The 18,463-nt window shown below is 40.7% G+C and overlaps 1 protein-coding gene across 4 annotated transcripts in view; it reads right to left on the bottom strand.

Moving 5' to 3' along the window:
• Window positions 1–17,140, bottom strand: part of PDE3B (phosphodiesterase 3B) — a 185,302-nt gene extending 168,162 nt beyond the window's left edge. For 2 of the 4 annotated variants that reach the window (XM_070473408.1, XM_070473409.1), the window contains exon 1: window positions 16,110–17,140. In XM_070473408.1, the coding sequence (XP_070329509.1) occupies window positions 16,110–17,087 (978 nt within the window). In that variant the 5' untranslated portion in view covers window positions 17,088–17,140. The remainder of the gene's footprint in view (window positions 1–16,109) is intronic. The other 2 variants (XM_070473407.1, XM_070473406.1) reach the window with 2 other exon arrangements.
• Window positions 17,141–18,463: the final 1,323 nt, after the last annotated feature.

Raw genomic sequence — 18,463 nt, 5'->3', positions numbered from 1 at the left:
GGTATAAGTGTGTGCCTGTGTGTTAGTAGTTCAGTCATGTCTGACTCTTTGCAACCCTATGGACTGTGGCTCACCAGTCTCTTCTGTCCATGAAATTCTCCAGGCAAGAATACTAGATAATGGGTTTCCATTCCCTTCTCCAGGAGATCTTCCCAACCCAGGAATCAAACCTGGGTCTCACACATTGCAAGCAGACTCTTTACCATCTGCACCACCAGGGAAGCCCTAGAATTATAAGTAGTATGCAGCGATTAGGGGGGAAAATGCCATGTTAAGTGATAAAAAGAACAGTATTTAATGCAGTAATTCAATTCAATAACCTATTTGGTATATTCCAAGCACAGGGCATACATAAATGAATGAAAAACTATCTGTGCATTTAAAGAAGGCAAGAAAGACCTGTCAACAACACTGAGTGTTAAGAACAATAGTAGATGCACACTGAGAAGGAAGTGACTCAGTTTTGTCAAGAGAAGGAAAAAAAGAACAAAAGTAGAATCTGTAGCGGTTTTAAAATTAAGTACATGCCATGCAACTACGTAAAAAACTACAGTAGCAAAAATGAGGCCTTGCAAAATTAAAAATAATTGTTGCATAAAACTCTGTTAGGATTACAAATGGCTTTTCCTATTTTCATGTTGAAAGGCAATGCCTTTTCCTCAATCCTACGAGTTTCTGCGAGTTGGAATTTCCCCTAAACTTTCTAACCTCTGTGTGCTTAGTCGCCCAGTCGTGTCCAACTCTTTGCGACCCCATGGCCTAGAGCCTGCCAAGGTCCTCTGTCCATGGGGATTCTCCAGGCAAGAATACTGGAGTGCATTGCCATGCCCTCCTCCAGGGGATCTTCCCAACCCAGGGATCGAACTCAAGTCTCCCACATTGCTGGAGGATTCCTTACTGTCTGAGCCACCAAGGGAACCCAAGAATAATGCAGTGGATAGCCTATCCTTTCTCCAGGGGATCTTCCTAACCCAGGAATTGAACCAGGGTCTCCTGCATTGGAGGCAGATTCTTTACCAGCTAAGCTACCAGGGAAGCCCCTGGCCTCTCTCTATTCCCTCACTATTTTTCTCCTAGAAGGAGAATAGTAACTTACAAGATTGGTTAAGTTTAGACTAAAGAATTACCTAAGCATAATTCTACCTGTTGCTTTTTTGCTCTTGGGGGCCTACCTGCTAGCTGAAAGTAGTTCTCAAGTGCTCCTCCACGGATGGGCACTCCTAGCAAGCAGGGAGGATGTTCCTGGCCCTGTCCTGCCTGTGAGCAGGTATGTCTATTTAGCTCCAGGCTTTACAACTAGAAAGCAAAACTGCCTGCATACATAACCTATGTCCTGCAACATGAGCTTTATCAGGAATAAAGGTGGTATTCTGATCTCTCATCTGTCACTCTTTTCTCAATTTGCTCAGAATTTGGGAAAGGAATGTGGGTTTTATTTATTGAGACCTCTCATACACAACTAAATTACAATGTCTTCTCATTTAAAATAAAATCTTCACTTTCATCTTATACTAAGCAGCTGGGTGTAATATATGATTCTTCTTCAAAGACCTCATCATTCCTAGCAGAACTTTTGTCTTAGCAATGTTTGCTGAAGCAATAAATTTTCAAATAGTAAAGCTCATTCATTACGGTGCATGCATGCTCAGTCACTTCAGTCCTGTCCGACTCTTTGTGACCCCATGGACTGTAGCCCACCAGGCTCCTCAGTCCATGGGATTCTCTAGGAAAGAATACTAGAGTGGGTTGCCATGCCCTCCTCCAGGGGATCTTCGCTACCCAGGGGAACCCACATCTTCTGTGTCTCCTGCATTGCAGGGAGATTCATTACCACTGAACCACTTAATTTACAAAAAAAGAAAACTATAAAATGACGTATAAAGTAGTAAATGTTGGTGTTCACTACGTGTATGTAGGTATTTTCCCCCCGGGAAAAAATATTTATCCATATATTTGTAAAAATTCACATCCATAATTATTTCTGTCTGCTTTAAACCATTACCATGTAAGCAGTGAAAGATCTTTAGGGAACTTTAAAAGGTAGAACAGAGTGTTAAATTGAAGAAGTAGTAAAGCTCAGTGCCTAATGACTGGAGGGTTGGAGGAATCACTTTTTTAGAGTTTCTCTTCCTTCTGTTCCCTCATCTCTTGTCTATCTCTTATCAGCCCTGGGGTGGGGCTGCATAACTGTCAGCATGCTTAGCAGACACTGAGCTATAAAGCAAGAATTATGAGTGAAGGCATTTTTTCAAGTTCCAGTGTACCTCCAACCCCAAAGTGACAAACTGGAACAAAAGTTTAAGCAACAAAAATTATGGCTGCAGCTGACAAATTCTTCATCTGGTAGACCACAGGTTCTTAACCTTTAACTCTGAAACTTTAAAAGACAAGAAGCCCCAATTATCCCTTTTAATTGCTTTTAAACTCATCACTTGCATCTTAGCTGTCCTAATACTAAACAACTGCTAAAAGAGTTTTCCCCATATAATCCCTTACACACAGCCTTTTTACTCAAAACAGGCTGCAAAAGGAGTTCCAGGACAATAAAAAGGATTCTCTGAAAAATATAAATTTCAATTACCCTTACCACTGATTTATTGCCAACATTCGCTAGATGATCGAAAAAGCAAAAGAGTTCCAGAAAAACATCTATTTCTGCTTCGTGGACTATGCCAAAGCCTTTGACTGTGTGGATCACAATAAACTGTGAAAAACTCTTAAAGAGATGGGAATACCAGATCACCTGACCTGCCTCTTGAGAAACCTGTATGCAGGTCAGGAAGCAACAGTTAGAACTGGACATGGAACAACAGACTGGTTCCAAATAGGAAAAGGAGTACATCAAGGCTGTATATGGTCACCTGCTTATTTAACTTACATGCAGACTATTTCATGACAAATGCTGGGCTGGATGAAGCACAAGCTGGAATCAAGATTGCCAAGAGAAATATCAATAACCTCAGATATGCAGATGACACCACCCTTATAGCAGAAATTGAAGAAGAACTAAAGAGCCTCTTGATGAAAGTGAAAGAGAAGAGTGAAAAAGTTGGCTTGAAGCTCAACATTCAGAAAACTAAGATCATGGCATCTGGTCCCATCACTTCATGGCAAATGGATGGGGAAAACAGTGGAAACAGTGGCTGACTTTATTTTGGGGGGCTCCAAAATCACTGCAGATGGTGATTACAGCCATGAACTTAAAAGACGCTTACTCCTTGTAAAGAAAGTTATGACCAACCTAGACAGCATATCAAAAAGCAGAGATATTACTTTGTCAACAAAGATCCGTCTAGTCAAGGCTATGGTTTTTCCAGCGGTCATGTATGGATGTGAGAGTTGGACTATAAAGAAAGCTGAGCGCCAAAGAATTGATGCTTGTGAACTGTGGTGTTGAAGACTCTTGAGAGTCCCTTGGACTGCAAGGAGATCCAACTAGTCCAACTTAAAGGAAATAAGTCCTGGGTATTCATTGGATGGACTGACGTTGAAGCTGAAACTCCAATATTTTGGCCACCTGATGCGAAGAGCTGACTCATTTGAAAAGGCCCTGATATTGGGAAAGATTGAAGGCAGGAGAAGAAGGGGACGACAGAGGATGAGATGGTTGGATGGCATGACCGACTCAATGGACATGAGTTTGGGTAAACTCCGGGAGCTGGTGATGGACAGGGAGGCCTGGTGTGCTGCGGTTCATGGGGTTGCAAAGAGTCAGACATGATTGAGCAACTGAACTGAACTGAACTGAACTGAACTACCATTGATTTTAAAGTAATCTGGCATAAAATACCAAGCAGTTCAATAATGAAAATTTTAACTATAAGAACAACACTAATATTGCATGGCATCCTTGCCAGGTGCCAGACACTGTTTCAAGAACTTCACAAGTTAAGATCACAGCATCTGGTCCCATCACTTCATGGCAAATAGATGGGGAAAATGTGGAAACAGTGACAGATTTCATTTTCTTGGGCTCCAAAACCACTGCAGACAGTGACTGAAGCCACGAAATTAAAAGACACTTGCTCCTTGGAAGAAAAGCTATGACAAACCTAGACAGAGTATTAAAAAGCAGAAACATCACATTGCTGACAAAGGTCCGTCTAGTCAAAGCTATGGTTTTTCTAGTAGTCATGTATGGATATGAGAGTTGGATCAGAAAGAAGGCTGAGCGCCAAAGAATTGATGCTTTCCAACTGTGGTACTAGAGAAGACCCTTGGGAGTCCCTTGGACAGCAAGGAGATCAAACAAGTTGATCTTAAAGGAAATCAAATGTAATATTCATTGGAAGGACTGATGCTAAAGCTGAAGCTCCAATACTTTGGCTACCTGATGTGAACAGTCAACTCACTGGAAAAGACCCTGATGCTGGGAAAGATTGACAGCAAGAGGAGAAAGGGGCAACAGAGGATGAGATGCTTGAATGGCATCACTGATTCAATGGACATGAGTTTGAATAAACTCAGGGAGATAGTGAAGGATGGGAAGCCTGGCATGTTGCAGTTCATGGGTCAGAAAGAGTCAGATACAACTTAGCGACTGAACAACAGGTTATTAACTGATTTAATCCTCACAACACCGCCTCACATCAGTGAGAAAGATGCTATTATTACCTCCAGCTTATACCTGGGAAAACTCAAGTACAGAGAAGTTAATATTTTGCCTAATATCCTGGAAATACCCTCTGGCATCCAGAGATGCCATTTAAACTCTGGAGTAGTCTGGCTTCAGCATTGTGCAACATATCTTATTGTTAATGAGAACTCCAAAGACAGTAGGGAATGGAGACCCATCTCCACCTAGAGTTCTTACCTTTACTCAAGATCAACATGAACTATCAAGAGGAATGACAGTAAGAGTAAGTACAATAATAGATAACCACTGTGAACTCCAAAACATACTATGAGAAATACTAAATAGAGATGTTTGGTCCCTGTTGTCAGGAAGGTTACATCTAATTTGGACATAGCCAAGTATGCACATGAGAAAACATGCATTAATCAAGAAAACCAAGCTCTTTGTCATTTCTTCTAAAGCAGGTCCTTTTCCCATATTGCCTATATTGACTAACAATACCACTCACCTTTCAGACACCCAGACCTGAAATATCTTCAGACCTCTCTTTCTTCATATGAAAATAGTCATAATTCTGTGTCTCCACTCCAGTATTCTCACTATAGAGAGAAGGCTCTCAAGTCATCTCACTATTCTCATTTTTCCTCCCAAGTTAAACACTATTTTTTTCTAGTTTCAGTTCTGGCTTGTTCTCCCCTCACAAATTTGGCACTGTGAGTAATGTTTCAGAACATCAAGGCTACTTAATTTTACCTATATATTTATCACTAGAATTCCTTCTTGATTTCAGTTCTTCCTGTCTGAAGTATGTGTACTTTTGCTGGTTTAAAAAAACAACAACAAAAACTCAGTTTTTATTTCTTTCTAGAAGATTTTACTGGGCATTTACTAGTTTGACAGCTATTTTCCCTCAGCACATGACAAATAACAGTCAACTGTTTTCTGGCTTCCATTCTGCTATTAATAAGTCATTTTTTGGTGTAATTGCTGTTCATTTTTTTTGGTAAGCAATTTCTCTTTTCTCTCTGCTCTCTTTTAGAACTTCTCTTCTGTGTGTGTTCTGAATTCTGCAATGAAAGCATCAAGGGTGGATTTCTTTTTCTTTGTTCTGCTTGGGATTCAGTAGGCTTTCTGGATATCAGCTGGTATTTTCATCAGTTCTGTAAAGTTCTATTTTACAGCCACCATCTCCTCAGATATTGCCTGTTCTCCCTTTTATTATCTCCTTTTGGAACTTCAGTTAAATTCATGCTAAACATTTTTATTTTCTAACTTTTTTGATCCCTCTTTATTAACTTCCATCTATTTTTTTTATCTGCAAAACATTATGGGCAATTTCTTTGGATCTATATTCTGGTTCACAGGTTCTGTCGTTCAACTGCTATTTAACATGTGCATCAGGTTTTAAATCTGTGGTTATTTCTTCATCTTTAAAAGTTCTGTTTTCAAATCTATATGATTATTCTTCAATCCTCTGTTCCCCAAACATTTCCCCAAGCTTCTATTTCATTTCTCTAAGCATATTAAACATGGTTTTTATATCTTATATATAACAGCTCCAAGCTCTGAAGCCTTTGTGAGTTTCTTTTGTTGCATACCTTTTTCTGCAGGTTCTAATTCATAGTGCCTTGTTTCTTTGCAAGTTTTTTTCACTTTTTACTATGTACTGCTCAATTTCCTGGGAACTTTATCTGGGGGAATTATTTGATGTCTTAAGAGAATCTGAATTTACTTCTATTTTACTTAGAGAATTTGAATTTATTTCTATTTACCTAAGACCACTTAACATTTTTCACTTAAGGTTTCTAAGTCTACATATGCAGCATTACTTTAGACAAAACACTAAATGAGTACTGTGATCCTAATTATATGTTTTTGCTTTGGTCACTTCTCTGAGTCTCATTTTTTATGAGGGTTCCATACACACAAAATTAAATTTGTTTTTTTCCTGTTAATTTGTCTTTTATCAATTGAATTACTAGCTCAGCCAAAGAACCTACAAGGGAAGAAAGGAAAAAAAATTTCCCCCACACTACTCCACTTCTTTTTAGGGATCTAAGATTTTTCTTACTCAATGATTTCTTTCAAAAGATATATTCTAAAATGCTTAAACTTGTAGCTTAATTGTTTCAATTGGGAGTTCTTAAGGGCTTGTTATATACTGAAAGTGGCACTTAGCATATTACTCACCTGCACTGACTCTAAATATGTGACATGTGCTCTCTTTCATGCATCCTTTTTGTTGTCCCTCCAATAAGTAATTTCACCAAATTTGTAAAGTTCTATTCTCTACACATTTACCCACAAACTATGGGGGGGGGTGGTTTGAAAGATCCACCAAGAAATTGAGATTTTTAATACTCTATCCAGTTTGTGACAGGTAAAGAAGATAAAAAAGTCAATAACAACACAGAAGGTATGACAAGGACATTTTACAACTTTATCAACCAGATAGCTAATAAACATTGTACCTAACAATTGAAAAATGTATTTGTTCAAGCATACAGAACATTTATGAAAACTGATCATATGTTAGGCCACATTCTTTGCCCACATGACACTTAAATCAGAAATCAACAACAACTAGAAAACTTGCACATGATTAGGATTTTTTTCTAAACAATTGTTAGTCAAAAAGGGAAATCAAAATGAAAATTAGAAAATTCTTCGTTTGCTATTATTTTCTCCCAATCTGAGGGCTGTCTTTTCACCTTGCTTATAGTTTCCTTTGTTGTGCAAAAGCTTTTAAGTTTCATTAGGTCCCATTTGTTTATTTTTGCTTTTATTTCTGAAATTCTGGGATGTGGGTCATAGAGGATCCTGCTGTGATTTATGTCGGAGAGTGTTTTGCCTATGTTCTCCTCTAGGAGTTTTATAGTTTCTGGTCTTACATTTAGATCTTTAATCCATTTTGAGTTTATTTTTGTGTATGGTGTTAGAAAGTGTTCTAGTTTCATTCTTTGACAGGTGGTTGACCAGTTTTCCCAGCACCACTTGTTAAAGAGGTTATCTTTTTTCCATTGTATATCCTTGCCTCCTTTGTCGAAGATAAGGTGACCATAGGTTCGTGGATTTATCTCTGGGGTTTCTATTCTGTTCCATTGATCTATATTTCTGTCTTTGTGCGTTCAATCCCTGGTAAGGGAACTAAGGTCCACAAGCCTTGTAGTGCAGCCAAGGGGGAAAAAATGGAACAAGAAAATAAACTCAAAAAGAGAAACAATAAAAGAGCTGATACAAATAAAACAAGTATCAGTCCCAAGAGTTGGTTTTTTAAAAAGATTAGAAAAATTTCTAGTAGGGTTGATTCAGAAACAAAGAAAAAAGATATAAATGATGCTAGGAATGAAAAAGAAGACAAAAAAAGCAGATATTGAACAAATTAAACATAATAAAAAGATATTATCAAAAGAAAATAAATTTGAAAAGTTATACTAAAATTTCTAGAAAAATACAACTTAAAATTTTCAAAGTCAAATTCTCCTCTAAATTGTTCAAAAGATTTAATTCAATGGCAATCAAAATCCCAATATGAATTTTTTTAGAACCTGAGAAACTTATTCTAAAATTTATACTGAAAAGCAAAGGTCCAAATATAAATGGCAGACTCTTGAGGAAGAAAAAGATGGGATAAAAAAAAATAATAATAATAAGATGAGGGGACTTACAGTATACTGTCACACTATAAAGCTATTGTAATTAAGACAGCATGGTACTAACACAGGGTACATAAATTAATCAATGAAGCAGAACAGAGAAGTCAGATACAGACTCATACACACAGTGAAATTTGATATAGGACAGAGGCAACACTGCTGATAAATGGAAAATAAACTTTTCAATGAATTATGTTGACATAAGTGGGTATATGGGTAAAAAATGAGCTAAGACCTCTATATCACATTACACATGTAAATCAATTCTAGGTGGATGAAAACTATTTGAAAGGCAAAACTTTAAAACTCTGAATAAACAACACAAGAGTCTATTTTATGACTTACAGGAGGGAAGACACGGAGGGTCTCACACCATTAGAGGGCAAGACTAGTAGATTTGATAATGTTAAAAACAAGAACCTCAGTTTCAAAGACATCATGAAAACTGGAAGAAGATATTTGCAACCGAAATAACCAATAAAGGATTATGTCCAAAATATATAAAGAACTCATGAATTAAGAAAAAACAAAACTCTGAATTTTTAAAACAGCGAGACATGAACACATAATCCCTGAATAAATGCAATCCATTAACATAAAAAAAATTCAGCCTTATTAGTAACTAGAAAAATGCAAATTAAAATTACAAAGTAATACACTTCACACTCTACTAGACGAACAAAGATTAAAGTCAGTAAATAGGAATCACTGACTCAAGAGCATTCTCATTCTCTACTAGCGAAGTATAAATTGTGTGACCATTCTGCAAAACAATTCAACTTCCCAGAGGGTCTTAGTTTTCTATGGCTATGTGCATGGGTTGAACCCTGTCACTCAAAAAAGGATATACTGAAATCCTAGCTCTCAATACCTTAGAATGCGACTTCATCTGGAAACAAGGTCTTTACAGATGTGATCAGATTAAAATGAGGTGATGTCCAATTGACTGGGGTCCCTACAAAAATGGTAAACTGAGGCACAAAGACAGGGCACAGAGGGAAGACTGTAAGAAGAGACGTGGGGAGGGTTCCATGTGAAGATGACAGCAGAGATGGGGTGACAAATCGAAAGGCTGGAAGATGCCAAACAGTGCCAGTAAAACCACCAGAAGGTGGGAGACAGGCGTGGCACAGATCCTCCCTCAGAGTCCTCAGAAGGAGCCAACACTGGGACAGTCTGACCTTGGATTGCTAGTCTCCAGAACTGTGAGACAATAAGTTTCTGTTATTTAAGCCACTGGGTTTGCGGTGCTTTGGCATAGCAACCCATGCAAACTGTTACAGTCGTTAATGCAAACGAATATATTCCGGTAACAAATTACCACAAACTCAGTCACATAAAACAATACACAGTTATCATCTTACAGTTCTGTGGGTCAGAAGTCTGACACAGGTCTCACTAAGTTAAAATCAACATGTTGGAAAGGCTGTCATTTTTGAGGACTTAAGGGAAAAATCCACTTCCCTGTCTCTTCTACCTTCGAGAGACGGCCTGCTTTCTCTGGCTCCTGGCCTTCTCCCTTTGTCAAAGTTAAAGGTAGACTGAGTCTTTCTCACATTGTATTACCGCAATCCTACTTCCATTGTCACTTCTCCTTCTCTGATTTCTTCTGTTTTCCTCTTTCATTTTTTAAGGATGCTGTGATTACACTGGGTCTAAAAACATAATTCTGGATAATCTCCCCACCTCAAGGTCCTTAACTTAATCCTATCTACAAAGTTTCCTTGCTACATAAGGTAACATACCCACAAATTCCAGGGATTATTATACGGACACCTTTAGTTTGCCATCATTCAGCCTACCATACATAGTAAAGTTGAATATGAACATACCTCATTGTTGTTTAGTCACTAAGTCGTGTCTGACTCTTTGAGACCCCATGGATGGTAGCCTGCCAGGCTCCTCTGTCCATGGGATTTCCGGGCAAGAATACTGGAGTGGGTTGCCATTTCCTTCTCCAGGGGATCTTCCCAAAGCAGGGATCAAACTTAAATCTCCTGCACTGGCAGGCACATTCTTTACCACTGAGCCACCAGGAAAGCTTTACAACTTAGCAATTCTAGATGCATGCATGCACCTAGGAGACATTTACAAAAAATTTCACAGCAGCATTGTAGATAATAGCAAACAACTGAAAACCACCCACAGGTCCATGAACAGTGAAATGGATAAATTTTATTATGGTCATAAGATGAAATACTATACAGCATTGAAAAATGAACTACATCTATCCACATCAACATGAATGAAGCTCAAAAGTCAAGCAAAAAAGTTACAGAAAAATTCATATAGCATGATTCTGTTTATTAAGGTTCAAAAGCAGATAATACTGACAACATATTATTTCTATTATTTAGTAATATGTCATTGCTCAGTCATGTCCAACTCTATCCAACCCTATGGAGTATAGCCTGCCAGTCTCCTCTGCTGAAGGGATTTTCCAGGCAAGAATACTGGAGTGGGTAGCCATTCCCTTCTCCAAGGGATCCTCCCGACCCAGGGCTCAAACCCACATCTCCTTTGTCTCCTGCACTGCGGGCAGATCATTTACCACTGAGCCACTGGGAATACTACGTTCAGGGGAGTTACAAAGCCAAGCAAAGGAATGAACAGCAAAAAAAAAAAAAAAAGATCAAGATAGATGTATTGTCTCTGGGACAGAGAGAAGGGGATGCAAAAGAGGTTAACACAAAGGAAATGAGTGGTAAATACTGATATTTTTCTTTCCTGTCTTATTTTCTTCCTTAAACCATATTAAAATATATATATATATATACAGTCTTTTATGTATGTATGGCATTTCTCATTAACAAATATAAATGCTAACTAACTTTAAAATATGCTGAAAGCAAGTTGTACAAAATGTAAGGAAGCAACCAAATAATGTACCCTATCTGATAGAGGAGGGAAAATCTATAAAGATAAGATACCTTCCAGGTAAATCAATACTGGAGAAAAAGTTCTAGGCTGTAAAAGAGGAAGTGGGAAATACTCCTCTTCCCCAAATTCCAAGAACAGACTTCCAACAATCTCTTAAATAAACATGAATCAGCTTGTAAATAATATGGTGAACAATGTAATAAACTGTCAGGAATTGCCCACAGACAGAACCCAGCACTACTAAAGTTTTGCTTGGCTAACACAGTTGTTCAGTTTGTTTTGTTCAAACTGAAAGCCCTTAGGTAAAACAGGCAACAGTCCATTCACTCCCATTCTTCCTCACCTCCTCTCCTTCCTTAACATACAACGTAAACAGGCTCTGTGGCTGGCCTCTGAAGGCACCTGAGTTTGAGTCCAGCTGCATCCTGGTAAGTCACCCTGAAATAACAATATCAGGTACCAAGTTTACCTACAAGGTCATCATGAACTATGTGATTTCAAGAGTACCTCCTGTCTCTCACTGCCCTTTCTCTCCCACCACTACCCTCAACCTCTTTTAACCAGGGACATTGTTTATCAGGTGATTGAAGACGGCTGGCAAATTAAGTACACCCTTGGAAAACTATAACCACAGGTGCATATGCTCTTTACGGCAAGCACTAGGGGAACTTGGAGGCAAGACGAAGCTTCTACTCCTGAATCCCAATAATATCTCATGTCATAACCTAGAGACAATATTCTTTCTCCAGAGCTGAGTTTTTTTCCTTTCCATAAATCTCTTCTCTCTTCTGTATCTATATAAACATGCTAATGTCTAGACAAACTTTTCCAGCATGTATAGATTCTTTCCGCTTTGGGAAAGGTTTAAGAAGGCAGGAGAATTCACTTAGGAAACAGGCTGACTTGGTAACTGAAAGAGAACAAGGAAAGAGAATCAGAAAAGGGCCTGCCACTGAGAAGGATTAAAAAAATCAGAGGACAAGGAAAAAAGAAACGTCACTAAACTTGACTAAAGCCAAAGTCTTACTTATGGCTGGCCCTGTTTACCTTCCACTCTGTGTGGGAAAACAAACCATGGAGATGTTACTATTTCATGTGGTATAATGAAAATATTCTCTCACACATCATCACATCACTGCTCCACATGACTTGTCAACTTTTATTTTTAAACATGGCCAAGTCTGCTATGACGCACTTTTGTTCTCAATTTATACGCTAATTTGAGCACCCCTTTGGTATCGAAAGGCTTCTTAATCTTGACACATTTTAATACATTTCTTAAAGGAGATTTCAATCAGTGTGAATGGTAAAAGCCAAAGAAAAATTCTACATATACATCAGGAACAATAAGCAGTCCTCAAACAGCTAGAGCCATGGATGGATGGGGGGAAAGGGTGTTCCATAAGTTTTAAGGGCTTTTAAAAAAAACAAAACACAAGGCTAAAAACAGATTCGTATGGGCTGTGCAAGTAAGGATCAAGGGCATGAACTTTATTCTGTGTACAATGACAAGCCGTAAGAGATTTCTGAAACAGAGCAAGTGATTTGATAAAAATCTGTTTTTGAAAGATAACTCTGATGGCAAGGTACATATAATATTTACAAAATAAAGCATAAAAAACATTATGTAGGCTGATGTTTAACTGTAAAATATTAACACAAAATTAGAATTGGCCAAATTTCACAGTATTCTTTTAAAAATTCATAGAAGGTTATGCCTTGCAAATTCCTTAGGGGAATAAATAATCACAAACTAAAATCTTTTTAAAACCTTCATATCCTTTTTCAAATAAAATTAACACTTTAAATAATATTTATGTGCTTTAAGGCCACAGAATTTTTAAATATTTACCTAACCATTTAGAAAGCACTCCGCATTTTAGATATAGAAAAATATCTCACAAACAGACTAACCTCGTATTTACCTAGTCCATCACACATAAAATGATCTGGTTTACAGCTGAAATCTCCACTGTAGAAAGTATAATTAAAATGACACAGAAATGTAGTTTGTTAAAATTCTGGCCAAAGTATCTCATGTAGACAACTGAAACAAAAATTTTTTTTAACTTCTTATTAGTTTCAGCTGAGTCTTGGCAAATACACTACAAACTTAGTGCTTCTTTCCATTAATCCAAGGAGGAACATAGTCAGCAGTAACTAAACATTAAACCTAACTGTGAAAATCGTTTTACAAACGTATGCCATTATGCTTCAATACAGTATCCGACGTAACAATCTAAATGTTAAGAATTACTTAACATCTACTTTCACATGATTAAAAACATTTTTATTGATATGAGTTTTCAATTGCTTTTCAAAGATGTTCATAAAAATGTTTAAATTCATAAGGAAATGAAAGTGTAATAAATTTATCAATCCAAAAATGAATATCCACATATACGGGTTAAAAGTTTTTTCTATTAAAAAACACAGACTATTTATTCATATTTTTCAGTTATCACATCTTGGAAAATATAGGCTTAGCAACATCAACATTAAACATTTAAGTAAAACATCGAGATCTATTAACTTGTGAAGTTTTATTTATACTTTCGTTTGTAGCTTACAAAAAATGTAAACTAACTAAAAGAAATGAATTCTAGAATTGAAAGGTGGTATAGAATTCATCTACTGGAGCCCCTGATTTGACCGGATACTGAGACTTAGAAAGGCTCACCAACTTTTCCAATATGACCATAGACCCAAGACTTTACCCTTGAATCTCTATGAATCCAGGGCACTTTCCCCAACATCAGCTTCCACCCAAAACTGTTTGTCTCCCTTCATTTTCTGAAACAAGAGAGTGACTTTACAATGATTACATACAATGCTTAGCACTTTTAAAATAAAAAAAAAAAAATCTTAACCTTTTACTTCTATAAAAGTATAGGTTTCCACTTAATTTCTTTCATATAACGTACATGCAAAAAAAACCACAGATCCACTGCTGAACTTCAGGAAAAAAGCATAAGTAAAAATTTTTGTTATTACAATGTCTGCCAAGTTAAAAACATCTAGTAGTTTCTAGTATTGCCAAAAGAATATTATAGTTTGACACTGAACATTATTAGCTAACCATATATAAACCCCTGAACTATTAGCACATACTTAAGACCCCCCCCCAAAAAAATGTTCCTATTCATAGTGGAATGTGAAGAGTTTTCAGTACTAATAAAATATGCCCTTTTTAAAAAGCACAAATTGTCTTTTCCTCTAATACAAATAACAATTAAAGCTACGATAAAGCTTGCATAACAATGCTGCACCTAGTTAACTGTTGAAAAAAGGTTGCTGTGATGGAAAGAGCACCAGACCAGGAATTTTCAATTAATAAGATAACAGCCATAATTCACTACTCCAACACATTACAATTATGTTAAACTGTAATACTACTACGCTCAGGAAAACTGTCTACCAGTGTAATGAAACTATGCTAAAACACTTTCCTGGTGTTAAAAAATGCGATCTATTCACAAAAAGTCAAATGTCCAATGTTATTCCTATCTATGAAAATAGTTGATATGACTTTTCTCTACAGTGAATCTTCTGACAATTTTTCTCCTGATACGTGTTTTCCTGGGCATTGTCTACTATTATCATTGGCAGTAAACTGAGAAAACAAGAGGCATGATATTTTTTGAACAATTTTTTTCAAGCATTTGACCAAATACAGACCACAAAAGCGGCCTCTGAAAACACTTTTCAGGAAGCAAGGTGTTTGTCTCTTTGAGCACTACAGATAGTATAGTAGCTTATAGATTATATTGAAGAGCAAAGAGCAAAAAAAAAATCAGAATTGGTAACAATAAGAAACTTGTTTCAGATATATTGCGTCCCCAGTGTAAAATGTATCACTAATCAAAAAGTCTGAAAACCAAGGGTATAAACTCCTTCTTGCCAATTTAAGCAAACCTCTACATTTATCCTCTTAGCTGCTTAGAAGAAAGCATTGAAAACTGAAAAATCTAGGTTCAAATCCCAGCACTTCCACTGTTGATGATAATGTGTGAAGTTGGGTAATCTCTATAAGCCTCAGTTTGCTCATCTCTAACTTGAGGTTAATGTCATCTACTATACAGTGTCCTTGTGAAGGTTAAAAACTACACAAGTATTTTGCACTTAGTAAAATGCTCAGAGAATAGTAGCTATAGTTAGTGAGTTTCTTTCTAAAGTAGAACAGATAAGATTTCCCTAGGCTATAAAAAGAAACTCTTTCCCTAATGATGATTTCAATTCCTTTAAAAAAAAAAAGTAAACCTACAGGAAAATAAATTGTAAATGTTTTTGGTATATTTCCAAACATTACTAAGATTAAAGGTTAAATTGTTACAACATTCTCCTAATTATGCAACAAACACACAGGACCACGAGTTAGTCTGTAGAAGATTATATTAGCTTATTACTGCTGAAATTTGGGGTGGGGGGAGGGGGAAGAAACCTCTTAAAATTATCCCCAACGGTCTTTTCATCTAAGTTAACAAGTCTCTGTTCCAAAACTCATCACTTTTCTCTTAATTATAAGACCTCAGATTTGTCCTCTCAATTAGCAAGAATAATGAAATCACACTGATTAAAATTCCCACATCTATATATTCACTCATTCTAATGGCTGTATGTCATCTTTGGGGGAAACAGCACCATTATTACAGCAACAAATAAACGACACCAAAAGTGTCATTATTTGATTCTTCAAATAATTCACTTCATTCTTCCGAGAATGCATCTACTGCATAAACAAACTCTTTAAAAAGTGTAACATGCTTAGTCTATTTCATTTCTATTCAAAGATAAATGATACTTCTGCGTTTTTGTTTTTGTTTTTTTTTGTTTTTGTTTTTCTAAGCTTCCTGTATTTTAGGAATTATTTCCAGAATAAAACTTTTTTTTTTAACCCTGGAAGTAAACAAGCTTTCAAACGCACTAATTCAATTCGGGAACTGAAGCGATAAAACCGCCCTCCTTCCTTAGCAAACCTTGCCTTTCTGGAAACATACCTGTTCTCTCGAGATGCAAGGCAACGAAGGTCTCCTGAACATTTTGCAACTGCCATAGTAACTGCCTGAAGTTTCTCCGAATGACACGCAGCTGGACCTCCTCCGGGGTCTGATCACAGGCACTTTTTCTTCCGCGGTACTGGACAACTGAGGTTGCTGGGGAGCTTCCCTGATTTGAAAGAAGTGATCCAGCCCCAGGGCCAGCAGGCAGCCGACGCCCCCCACCAGGCAGGACAGCAGGGGCCGGAGGGCCGGAGACAGCGCCCCGAGGCTGGTGAAGGACACCCACCAGACGAAGCTGGAGAAGAACAGCACCACGATGCTGTGCCGGAGCCTCCCCGGCTGCGCGAGCGTCAGCAAGCCCACGCAGCTCAGCACCAAGAACCACCGGCCCGCCACCGCCGGGGGTGTGTGCGGGCCCGGGGCCCCGGCGTCTCCGTCCGCCCGAGACCAGGATTCCCACTGCCCCACCAAGAAGTCCCCCAGGTAACAGCAGGCGGGGAGTGCCAGCAGCCACCAGGAGCCGCCGCCGCTCCGGCCCGGCCCGGCGCCCCGCTTGGTCCGGGTCAGGAAGCAGGTGAGGAAGAAGAAGGCACAGGCGATGCTGAAGAGGGGGCTGAGGCTGTGCGAGCAGACGCTCAGCAGGGTCCGCAACCGGGCGGCCCCGGCAGCCCAGCCCTCGGGCCCGGAGCCGAGCAGCAGAGCGAGGACAAAGGCGGCCAGGGCGCCCAGCGAGAGGCGCGCCCGGGAGAAGGGGGAGCCGCGCCGCGGCTGCTGAGGGGAGGCGGGCGGCGGCAGCAGCAGCTCCACGTTGCAGAAGCGGCAGAGGTGGAAGAAGAAGCCGCGCGGAGGGTCCTGCCGCAGGGGGCTCACGCAGCCCTTCACGTAGCCGTTCCTCACACTCTCGGGGGGCGAGGCGGCCCCGTCCGGCGGCGGCGGGGACCGCATGGCTTTGGCGTCTCGCTCGTCCCTCCTCATGGCCGGGACGCCCGGTGGCCGCGGGGGCTCGGCACGCCCCGCTCGGACCGCAGCGGCCGCTCGCGCTCCCTCCCGCCTGGCCCCCGCGCTCGGAGCGCCCCCCGGCTCGGCGGCGCGTCAGGGCTGCGCCCGCCGGCGCGGCCCGGGGTCCCCGCCGCGCGGGCGGAGGAGCAGCGGGGTCCGGGACATGCTGGCTGAGAAGAGGGGCAGAGGGGTCGCCTCTCCGGGACTTCGGCGGCCGGACTCCCCGCTCCTGTTCCCCCGGGCACTTCTTGGGACTGGAGCGTCGGCGTCGCCGCCCGGTTCCCGCGGGCTGCAACAGTTACCTCTCGGCCCCAGCCTGGTCCGTTGGGCGCGCGAGCGGCGGGCGGGCGCTCCTCCCCCGCCGCTGCCCCGGCCGGGTGCGCGCCCCGCCCGCCCGCCTGCGCGCGCCCGCGCCCCGGCCCGTCCGGCAGCCAAGGGCGCCGCCGCTTCTGCCCGCCGCCTACCCCATCGCGGGCTGGGGACCCCAGCCGCCTCAGCGTGCCCAGACTGGGGAGAGCGCGGCTTGCGGCCGCCCGGAGGCCGACCCAGGTTGGGAGGGGTGGGAGGGATCCTTTTCGGATGGAAGGGGACAAGCCCGCCATCCTGGGATCCCCCCAGGCGCTCAGGTTCCTTTCGGGATAAGTCACAGACCTCAAGCAGGCTCCGACAGGTCACCACTGGGGGCGTAGGGGAAGAGGGCGCTTATGGTCCCCAAGGGGAGTGCCTCGTAGAGAAACCGAGTTGAGGTGGGGAGGCGACAGGTCCCGCTTTTACCCCCATCCCAGTTTAGGGTGGACCCTTGGGCTGTCCGAGCCGAGCTGCGACCTGGTAAGTGCCAGTCCCCACCAAAGTCACGAGGAAGAAGCCTTGATCACTGTGACTAGGTCTGTCCTCACAGCAGCGTGGATTCCTGGGCCATGCAGCAGGCCCTTCAGTGGCTTTTTAGGGAGGAGCATGCACGTGGAGCGCTCCCTGGGAGCATCCCAGTGGGCATTACCGAGTTTGTCCTCCTCAAGAACCATCTTCACAAAGGGCGGAGCTACCGTCCCATCGTCCCTGCACCCTTGCCAAACAGTGGGTCCACATCTGTTTCTGCCTCAACAAGCATGGAAAATCTGTTGTCGATAAGATCTTCCCACATTGAAGGCTTTTCACTGTAACTACATATTGGGGGGGGGGGGGGGGTAATGGAAGGATTAGGAGTTCGCTCCAAGATCATTTCCAGGTTTGGATCAGTTGGCCGTGAAAGAAACCAAATAAGATGCTTTCTGTGAATTACTGATGAAACTAGCTACATGTGGGAAACATGGACTCGAAAGCGGGAAGAACTGCTGTACGGAAAGGACTAGTCT

The sequence above is a fragment of the Odocoileus virginianus genome, chromosome 10 (assembly GCF_023699985.2).
Source record: "Odocoileus virginianus isolate 20LAN1187 ecotype Illinois chromosome 10, Ovbor_1.2, whole genome shotgun sequence".
NCBI classification, from domain to species: domain Eukaryota; kingdom Metazoa; phylum Chordata; class Mammalia; order Artiodactyla; family Cervidae; genus Odocoileus; species Odocoileus virginianus.
This window is presented reverse-complemented; position numbering and strand designations above follow the sequence as displayed.